At 38.8% G+C, this 11,321-nt stretch overlaps 1 protein-coding gene across 3 annotated transcripts; it reads right to left on the minus strand.

Annotated features, from left to right (window-relative positions):
- Window positions 1-369: 369 nt before the first annotated feature.
- Window positions 370-11,321, minus strand: LOC118426725. Of its 3 annotated transcripts, none has more exons than XM_035836270.1 (14): window positions 11,083-11,320; window positions 7,964-8,091; window positions 7,677-7,839; window positions 7,007-7,157; window positions 6,382-6,566; window positions 6,029-6,164; window positions 5,546-5,635; window positions 4,829-5,007; window positions 4,540-4,658; window positions 3,556-3,706; window positions 3,117-3,212; window positions 1,942-2,091; window positions 1,118-1,213; window positions 370-996 (listed from the first exon to the last, which is right to left on the minus strand). In XM_035836270.1, exons 3-14 carry the CDS (start codon window positions 7,824-7,826, stop codon window positions 889-891), a joined length of 1,611 nt encoding a protein of 536 aa, XP_035692163.1. In that variant the 5' UTR covers window positions 7,827-7,839; window positions 7,964-8,091; window positions 11,083-11,320; the 3' UTR covers window positions 370-888. The 3 variants fall into 3 exon arrangements, with proteins under 3 accessions (XP_035692163.1, XP_035692161.1, XP_035692162.1); XM_035836268.1 differs by having other exon boundaries at window positions 4,513-4,658; XM_035836269.1 differs by lacking the exon at window positions 7,964-8,091 and having other exon boundaries at window positions 4,513-4,658; window positions 11,083-11,321.

The following is an 11,321-nucleotide window of genomic DNA, read 5'->3' on the forward strand; positions in this document are numbered from 1 at the left end:
GTCGGTGCTATCCAGATGTCATGAGGCGCTCACATCATGCTGGAGATGACTTTGAATTTATGAAAATTTGTATATAAATTTAGAAAGATTTTATGAAGTATTGATTTTATTGTCTTTGATTTGAACGACGACGTCCAAGTTATCGGTAAAGATGTATGTCAGCATTCTACTGTTGAATCTCTGATTAAATGATAAAGAAGAAAAAGTTCTATAAAAATATTATAAATTTGCTCATGCAAATACCTCTTAAGAAACACTATAGAAAAATTGCTCAAATATACAAACACCTTTCGCAATATTCCTAGTTTAGGGCAATGTTGTTATTCTTTGACCAAAATATAGCACCACTACAACCACTTATATTCTGTGCAACGTCGTGTCTTTTATTATCTTTTATCGAAAATACGACTATACAATTCATACAGAAACATGTAACATCTTTTATTGTGATTTCATAATAATATGTGGGTAAACCCGGGTGTCCTCACATTGGTAGCAATCAACTCTGACATGTACAATTGCGCAATGCAGCAGAAATACATTGATGCGCGCGTACATTCATGCTTGTTTTTTGTGATCATCTAAAAGACATATTTCAGTTTCAAATGGATGTATGATAAATAAACGGACGGATGGATGGATGGATGGATAGATGTTAGATGTTAGACGTCTTTTTCATTCGACACGATTTTTCATGAAATACGGTTCAAGAAGAGACCATTGAAAATTACCACTAACCTACGATTTGTGACAGAAATATAATGGTCAAAAGTCCTTTACGATCCAAGAAAATCTGGACTATGGAGATCGCATTTAAGTTTACACTAAAAAAATAGCCTAAAATACACATAACTGTTCTGTGTTATCCCTTCATAGACATCGCAATACCTATACACCAGTAACCATCATTGGGCTCTTCGGACTGCTCTTGGAAGGCTGAAGATTATTTCTCTTCACATAATCTTCAAGAAACGCGAGTGCCGCCCGAGCTCCTTGCTGAAATTCAAGAAGAAAATGTGATTTTTCTCAACTCGGGTCAGGCTTTTCAAAACCACCAAAAAAGTGTAATAAGAAGTTCATTTTGGAAACATTAATTTGATGTTAAGACGGAACATACCTTCATGAGGAAGGTCTGGTCCTCTGGCTCCATGTTGAAGTCCATGGTTCCCACGTAGTCTACGTCAATGGCGATACACCTACCAACATCCTCCTCCTGGAAAAGATATACGGAGAATTGGTGAACGTCAAGACAAGGCTACTCAATAACGTCAATAACGGTTTGTATGGCACTTCATTTGTGGCCGATCCTGACTTTGCACGGCACATGATTTATGATATCACTTGAGTCTGGTCCTCTTTTGATACACTTTGGGTGCACGGCTCGACGATACTAACTTTAGCGTCACGAAAGGTGGCTATATACCATTCTCTCTCTCTCTCTCTCTCTCTCTGCGTATTTCGTTCTCCCTTGGAAGTTTGGACCCTGCCACCATTCATATCAGTCACTATCCTTCTCGCAAAATCTGGATCAATGGTGAATTACATTGGGAAAACCTACTCCTCCAAATAAAGTCAGATATAAAACTGTAGCTGAAAACATACATAATGGAAATTCATGCCCATGGGGCTAATTGCAAGTGAACAAAGACTAGATACATAAAATGAATGAATGTGGTCTAAATATATGTAGATAATCTAAATTCTAACATACAAATATTAAGTGGCTGAATGTACATACGGTACAGAATAGGGTACTAAATCTACATAACTATATTACGGGATCTAAATTAATAATAATAAACCGGGCCTCCTACCTTGCTCATCATAAAAAAACGCTAGCCGGCCTCGTCGCCCGAAGAAATGCATTATGTAATTAGATCTCACAAGTTTATTGGCCAGGCTATCAATAGTGATTGACAATTGGTTTGAAAATCTTCCAACCTTGATTGGTTTGCTTTGCCCCAACAGCTCCAGATACGCGGTGTTCAGTTCAGCTGGCGTGTCGATGATTCGCTGAGGCACAACATCCAGCAGCTTCTTTCTGAACGGCTCCCAGTTGTGGAAGATACCTTTAATGGTTTTATCTGTTACCTGAAGATAATCAAACGTCATTCATCATAATAGTTTGAGGGCGACGACGACGAATCAAAAGGCCCCACTTCATATCGGTTATAACGCCGTAACATCATAGAAGTGCCACAAGTCTCTATAGCAGTCCATAAAAGTATACTAATAACCGCCCGGATCCAACTCAAAGGAGTGACATGCAGCAAATTGACCAATCAGAATGAGAGGCATAAAGGGAATTGTCCAATCAAAAAGCTTAGCTCACTCGATGAATTTATTCGGTTGTCACAATATAGCAAGAAACCAGACCTTACCTCACCATGTACACTTCAGGGCAGATCGTCAACCTATATTCATCAAGATCTCTTCATGAAGTTTTTCAATATTTCTCAAGTATATTTTCTTGTGCCATACCTTTATTTTTAGTCCACAGGCCAGGCCCCAAATTTCACATACTGGTACCATCTGAAGTGGCAATTCTCCTTGTGATTTTGTAATAGAAGAAGGCCTGTGGTATATATTTTCATTAAGATATATGTGTGTTTGTTGCTTTCCCCTCTCCCTTGTTTCAATAAGCACGATCATATGGCGGGTAATAGTTTTGAAGGCTGATAGCAGATACTGTAAATGCAGAAATGTTCGCGGTGGATTAATGTTCGCGGTTTTCGCGGTGACCACTTCACCGCGAACTTAAAACCACCGCGAACATTTTCTTATTATGGTATTAGTCTGCAGTGTATGGTGTTACCGCGAAATTAAAACCACCGCGAAAAGTCCCTTTTCCCGCTACCGCGAAATTAAATCCCCGCGAACTTAAATACATTTACAGTATAAAGCTACCATACCAGAAGGGCTATCACATCAAAATGCGTACCACAGACCTTCTACTACAAGGAGAATTTACCACCTGACATCTCAGATGGCACTGGCTCATGGACTACATTGACTTTATCATCCCAAACACAGCATTCAAAAGTCACGCGTGGAAAGTTAGGTATTAAAAACCTCAAAGATCATTGCTGATTTTGTACTGTGAAATGTAAACTTACCGGTCCACCTGGGTACTGTGCAAACAAGGCATCGAAAACCACTTCGTAAGAATCTTCTCCGTCAACGAACTCTCGAAGCTCCTCTTTTGGAAACTTCTAAAAGACGATAAAATATACAGGAAAGCTGTACTAATACAAATCAGGTATATGCTTTAGAAACACGATACATAATTTTACATCTTTTCTGGTCGAAATTTGAAGATTGTCATCTGATGATCAGGTAGATATATGAATTTTTAACTATATGAACAAACACATGTCAAAAGCTGCTGGTGTTTTGTACATAAAACTGACTCAAGTTCAACATCTTCATAAGACAGTTAAAGATAAAGGACAATGTAAGATTATGAGAACGTAGCAAAGGATGACAGAGGATTACTTAGCAATAAACAACTTATTCGTCAAATTGTTATGGATTAGAACTTATGTCGATACGTACATCTTTGAAGCATTTGAACATGTCTTCCCTGTTTTGTGGCGCCTTCAGAACCTCTTCGAGACGTTGCTTCTTTGCATCATAGTTTTTCTCCATTTTCTTCTTTTCATCTTCCATCCTCTTGTTTCGGTCCTTCTCCTTCTTTTCGTACCTCCTTTAACATTGAAAAAAGATTGACACAATTTACTACTGTTATGTGGCATCTCTCTCTTTTGAAAAACAAAGATCAAAATAGTGTTTAACACTACTTCATTCCCTGGGCACAAAGTCCCACAAGGGGCATTGACCAGTACTATGTAGATGTAGATGTAGGTGTAGATGTAGATGTAAATGTAGATGTAGGTGTAGGTGTAGATGTAGATATCGATGTAGATGTAGATATTGATGCAAATGTAGATGTAGATGTAGATGTAGGTGTAGGTGTAGGTGGTGTAGATGTAGGTGTAGATGTAGGTGTAGGTGTAGGTGTAGATGTAGGTGTAGATGTAGGTGTAGATGTAGATGTAGATATCGATTTAGATGTAGATGTAGATGTAGATGTAGGTGTAGAGGTAGGTGTAGGTGTAGGTGTAGGTGTAGGTGTAGGTGTAGATGTAGATGTAGATGTAGGTGTAGGTGTAGGTGTTGGTGTAGGTGTAGAGGTAGGTGTAGGTGTAGGTGTAGGTGTAGATGTAGGTGTAGGTGTAGATGTAGATGTAGGTGTAGGTGTAGGTGTAGGTGTAGATGTAGGTGTAGATGTAGATGTAGATATCGATTTAGATGTAGATGTAGGTGTAGGTGTAGGTGTAGATGTAGATGTAGGTGTAGGTGTAGATGTAGATGTAGATGTAGATGTAGATGTAGATGTAGATGTAGATGTAGATGTAGATGTAGATGTAGGTGTAGATATAGATGTAGATGTAGATGTAGATGTAGACTAGCCACGGCTCAAAGTGACACACAAATTAACGTATGTCATACCTTTCACGTATTTGAAACACCACGTACTTTGCTAGTTTTGTTTTTCTTGGCCTGTCGTTCTTCATGTCGATTTTATACCCTTTCGTCAATACGTCAAGTCGTTTGCTGAACACGTGTTGATAGGCTTTTCTATCCGTCTTGGAGTACTGGTTAAAGATATACGTTATTGTTAAAGAGAGGTGGTTGCGATAAAACTTTACGTATCAAGGTGGAAAATTGAATGATAAGAGTTCATATTTATTGCACTGCAAGTTCGTCTAAATATGCTTGTGAAATTCATGATATGTGAGCTGCGAATATACAAAATGATAATTACCACCATCAATCCAAGAGTCTTTTGCAGTTGTTGTTTGCTTTCCTCTTCCGAAACATTGGGGGACTGGAAACGTGCTTCGTTGCACTGCTTGTAGAAATAGCTCGTTGTTTTAATGTCGTCCGTCTCATCTTCCAAGCGACTCTTGAAGCTGCTTTGGTCGTCCATAGATAGCCACCATCCTATTTGAAATAGACAAAAGTAAAAATACATCACACCACATCTAATGCTCATTCTACTTAACAAGCACATTTCCATCATAAGTGTCACATTATTTCTCAGAAAACCAGTATATGAAATAAAAAGTGCATTATCATCAAGGAAATAAAGCAATACGATTCTTAAAAGATCAGCTGAGCTGTTGTAGCACAAGTAGCAAATGATATATAGTCTTTGCGCCAAAAATTAGTTACTGATGCAGCTGGATATGATTTTGGAAATGGTCAGACGTTTCAAACAACATCCGCTGTCTTTCGTCAGTGACACCGAGGGATCTTTTTGGAGAGCAAGGATGTCTAACCTTCATCGACGTATAAACCTTACAGTCAAGTAAAGTTACAGATAGCTTTTTAAAAAATTATCCTGTACCTGATGAATGTGCAAATAATATACCATTTTTAGGCTCGTTGTAATTAAACCACTTCAATAATTTCAATTTAAACCCCTTTAATGATTCTAATTCAAACCACTTTATAATAAATTTAATCTAAAAGGCCTTACCATCATAGCAATAGATGGGGAAGTTGACACAAACGCCACCATCTATGTACAGATCGGGCTCGTCTTCAAACTTGTAGGGAACGAACACCGCTGGAAAAAACAATCAATAGACATTTGTATATAGTAAGAATAGATTGATATTCAATAGGGCGTTTTTCGATTGTTAATTACTCATTGCTCTAAAATTGATTGAGAACTAAGTGTTTTGCATTGCAGTAATAGCAACTAGTTCTTATTACTTACGATATACGTGCAAGTTGTTGGCATGGTGTCTTCAATAGCGCCCATCTACCCAACTCCAAAGAATCACATCGGACAATTTAGTTATGATCAAACTTCATACTTGTATATGGATAAAATCTTTTCTTCTAGTGTTATTTGGCCATATAACACTACTATCTAGTTGGCGCCTTTGATGCAAAAAGGTTAGCTAGACTTCTCTACCATACAACTATGGAAGTACTGTATCAAGTGTTTTCACACCTGGCAACGATATGGACTGTCTGACAGCCTGGCGAACAGTGCAGAGAGGCGTGGTCTTGGCGTGGCAGTATATCTCGATACCGAACGTCAAGTCGTAGGTGACAGTACAGAGCTCTTTGCCTAAGACGTCACGGAGCTGAATGGAATTAGAAACAAATTAAACGGACACGATAACACAGCATATATATATATATGGAGAGAGGGGGGGCAGACACACACACACATACACACACACATAGAGAGAGAGAGAGAGACAGAGAGAGATGCATATAAAGGACGTCACTGTAACACAAAATACGTTGTTAACGAGTCAGACACTTCCTCACGTATCGATTAACGGAAATGACATATACCTGCTGAAGATTTATGTTCTTGCCCAGTCCTTTATGTATGTGGTGCTTTTCAAGATGCCTGTGGATAAGTTCACCGTACCACTCGAGGAATCTATCCCCCGCAGCTGCGTACAGACCGAAGGCCTTGAAGACTTTCCAAACAAAGAAAAGACGCCTCAGTGGGCCACGTGACCACCATGGCGAGTCTGTAAATATATTTGGCAAAGAATTAAAAAGGTGTAGCCTGTTGATTTTAAAACTCTATTACATTTCGTTGCATTATGTACCTTTGCGTCTATAGTTACATCGCGCGTCTCGGGAAAATATGATCATTTATATCATATGATCATGCTGTATAGCAAGTGTTAACAATATATTTATCCAACAAAAGTATCATTATAATCATCTTTTCAACGGTAAATACATGTTTTGAAAATTTTCCATAATTCAATATAGGTATTTTGGGGTTGATACTATTCTGATAAACTGCGACACTTATCAAGTTAATTCTATTAAGCAAACAAAAATGATATCAAGTACAGACAATATGAGATACGTACATTTCGCAAATTAAGAGCTTGAGAGTGTAAAAGACAACAGATATTTCAAATCAAACATTCGTAACAAATGTGGAAATAAAACACACCCATAAGTGTTCTGGCCATGTCCACATTTTCCATCTCTTTCACAATCTCTTCTGACGTCATCCCAATCGACATCAAACCGGCTGTTACCGCGCCTGCGCTGGTTCCAGCAAATCTGTGGATATTTTCCATTATCCCAGCATCCTCTAGGACCTTCAAATGACAAACAAATACTCATATTTATAGCTGAACATACATTCAAGATCTACTAAGGAAATACAGATCATCTAGAAACTTGGCCTTATATCAACATGTAAATACTGTTCATGGAAAGCAGTGGAAGATGAACTATCTTTTATATGTCAATGTTCATATTACAACTCCAAAAGAAACAAACTTTTCCTTAAAATCTACAGAGCTTTTATCACCTTACCGACCAACAAAAAACAAACTTCTTGCTTAAGTCGTCCAACCTCTTTATATATGAAAATGTTGGACATTTCATCTCCCACTGCACACGGAAAAGAAGTCAATCCCACCAAATAGCTTAAGTTGAAATAGATTTAGATTAGACGTTATTTCTCTTTTGATTTATCAATAGTTCCCATTTTCCTTCTCTGTAAACTATACAATTATGCATGTACTGTATACTACTACTTTGCTTTGTCTGCAATTAGCCCTCGGGCATGAACTTGCAATAAAGATTATTATTATCATCAAATTAACGCTTACCATCATGGCACCTATGTAGGCAGTCCCCTTGGCTCCCCCTCCTTCCAACACGAGGTTCTCAAATGGGAAGTTGTAAACTCGAAACTTTTCAGCCTCTTGGCGCAGATCGTCTGGAAGTTTAGCCACAGGTTTGGCCTGTCGGACACCCATCTCTGTGCCTTTTCTGTAATTATGGATGTGGTTAAAGAACTAAAAAAGTTGTTTAAAAATATCACACAGCACGTATGATGTACCAGTACCCTCCCCAATTCACGATGCAGACAAAAAGAGCAAAACATTTAACTTACGGAATCTACAGCTGCATATAACCTATGGGGAATCTCTTGAAATGCTGTTAGGAATCCGAAGACATGGAAACGTTTGCCTTAAGTGCTGTAGATGAGGCTTCACGTTGCCAGTGTGGCTTGGATCTAACCTATAAAGAAGGAAAACATTTGAAACTGCGTCACCGTTCCACTTCAAAGGGGTCAGTAACCATAGTTTTGACCCCCGGGATTTGTTGATCGTCAGGCGATCTGGGGTAAGTCACTATACAATAGTTGAAACCTCAGATCATCTTTCATTTATGTTATCGAACCTTGATGCCATTGTCATGACCACGGTTACCTACGTACGCAACCCACAAGAGCAGTGCACTGGAATGTTCTGGGCGGTTTACCCCACAACCCTACATACAAACCGACATTTGCAGTACGGTTGTTACTAAAGGTACATGTAAGTATCCTACAGACCCGTAATTAGAGAATACCACAGTTTAAGTGTAGAATACAACGGAGTGTACATGTACATTCTGAGCCTTTTTTATGATGCACCACATGTCCTCCGTATGCGTATGAGTGATACGGAAAGCCGCCGACTAGATCCTTAAGTCAGCTATATGCTGGGGTGATCGCCCTCAAGCGTGTTTCTGCTTTTCTGTCAAAAGCAGAAACATGTCGAAGACAGGCTGTATTATTCGCTTCAGGCTCTAGACATGGCTAAATGCCAGAAACATTAGCATGGCAACCTACGCTCTTGTGATGTGAAACTAAAACGCCGCCATATTTGTTTACCACGTTTTTCAGTACTCTGTCCGTTCTCAGTGTGTTTACCTCCTTCCCACGTGTTTTTATTGATAAATCTGTGCTATGCGTTCGTTTAGTTTCTAAATCGAAGATACTTTAAAGTGTTATATCACTGACTGAAAAGATGACACCATCACACTCACATTAGTCGTATTTTAAATATATGCCTTTGTTCTCATAGGTAATACTAACCCTTGAAGCTACCCCTTGAGACCTTAATAGATTGGGTTTAAATGAATATATCTATATGTCAAAATGCGCAGTAACCCTGGCTTGATTTACATAAACTGTACATTAATTAATGAGCTTTATTATTTCAATTAATTGCTTTATCATACCGCTATCTGAGTAGCATTATTAAAGATTGTCTCAGACGAAGGTTATCGATAACTAACGCCGTTTCTGATTCACCAGCGGTACGGGCATTGAGGCACAGACATGGCCGATAAGAATCCTGGGAGCTCGAGCCAGGAAACAGTAAGAAATACACTTTACAGATTGTGCTTTTTTACCTTTATGATGATGGTAATTTTTCTTTCAACTAAAACATAATTTTCTTTCTTTTTCTTGTAACGGTTTCTTATTAATTATCAATTATCAGTTTTAATTATCATCATTCAAAACAAATTTCAAAATCTTCTACATAAAACTTACATTCGGGTACGGTATTGAGGTCTAACCAAAGTTGATCGTTTCATCTCTAACAACTTAACGATATATCGTTGTCTCGGTAGAAGCCTCGAACTACTCCAGCTGTGAAAGGCGATACCAGTACCGTACAAGGTGGGTACGACAAAATATGACTAGGATTCCAAGCAATTTTTGTGTATAAGCTATGCATATTGAATCATTAAAATACATTTATGTTAATTTTATATGACTGATATAGAATGAAAGTGAAATGACAAACTGACAAACTTGAACAGTTTTATCATACATTTTCGGCACCAGGAAAGATTGTTTATAGAATGGTTTGCGTTAAGAGGGCAACATAATGTGAACACGTATCAGTCCCTTTTTGTCAAGTTTTCAATAAATGGTAAGATATTATAAAATGTTTTGTTTTTATCTGTAGGACCACAAGTTAAGGGAGCCCCGGTAAGTATGCTATACTCTGCTGGCTTGTAAATGTTTTAGTGATTATACGTCTTACCCCACGCGAATGTGATGACAGATGATGATGATATTGACTGACATGTAAACAGTCAAGATATAGATACTGAGATAATTCATTTAGTTTCTATCTAGTGAGACATGCATATGTTCTTAGGCCCTTCACTTGTCTGACATATTCTGAGCTAGGTATAAACGTATTCACAGTTACTGCGCCTGTTTTGTATTGTCTTGTTACCAATTTGGACCGTGACTTTGTTGTCTTTTGTATTATGTACATTCTACAAGACAACAGCCAATCCGGAGGCCAGCACAGCACAGGGGGCTATTAAGGGGGATGATAAGCTGTACGGTAGGTACAATGAAGTATTTTATACGTAGCTGTGTACATGCGCTAACCTTCGTTTCCAAGATTACGACACAAGTATCCACTGACAATAAATCATATGTACATGTGACAACTTAATTCTTTTCATTATAAATTTAGGCGGAGGAGGATCAGGAGACAAACCAAAACCAAAACCAGGATCTTCGGTAAGTAGTAGACATTTGATTGTGGTTTTGATGCTAGCTGTTCCGAGACATAATTTTCTCATTTTGGAAAATAGTCACAGGCTCTCTAATCTTCGCTAGCGCGCTTTTAATCATTGTCATAAGTCTCTATTCTATCCTTCTTTTGCACCAAAACATTGCCACTTTATCTTGTAGTTCTTTTGAACCAAAGCATTGCCACATTAAAGTTCTGTAAGACTGATATATGATGTGCATCGTCTCTTTCAAAGCTACATGATACTTAAGGCCATTCTTACCTCCATGAAGAGGGTATTCATGTTTCCGTCCCTATATGCTGTAAGGAGTACACAGTGCTATTCGTTACAGTTTTACTAATGACAAATACCGTGGAAGTTATTGTGTGCCCAGATAGCTCCAGATTGATTTCTCATGTCGCCTTTCACGCTTCCAAGACTTTTTATTGTGTTATGCTAATCTCCAAGCAGATCCTATGGTAGCATAAGATAGTATCAAAAGCTGGCAGAGGAGTGAAGCCGGCCAAGGAGTGTGTTTTGCTACCTGGCAAATGGACACCTCTTGGCTAACTATACTCCTTGGCCAGTTTGGTACTATCTTATGCCATTGTAGGATCTGCTTGGAGATTAGTGTTATGCTACTAGGTCCTTATTTGGATAGCTGTAAAAACACAGAAAACAATACATATCTTAAATTAGTACCCTTTTCTATTGACCCGAGATCACCGTTGTACGCTCCGGCGCTGCTGTCTGTCCACGGATTGCGATAATTTGGGCGGACTACCATGAACCACTCGCCACACAATGCCTACAAACATGGCTACCTTCCTCTCTAATCTTAGCCCGTCATGTGACCGGATTGGCGAGTTATGATTGGTGAAAGCTGGGGTGCGCGGAACTATGGCAGGCTGTGCTGCAGTACCGGCGCGGCCGCAGGGGGC

This window comes from Branchiostoma floridae, chromosome 11, assembly GCF_000003815.2.
Source record: "Branchiostoma floridae strain S238N-H82 chromosome 11, Bfl_VNyyK, whole genome shotgun sequence".
Classification (NCBI taxonomy): domain Eukaryota; kingdom Metazoa; phylum Chordata; class Leptocardii; order Amphioxiformes; family Branchiostomatidae; genus Branchiostoma; species Branchiostoma floridae.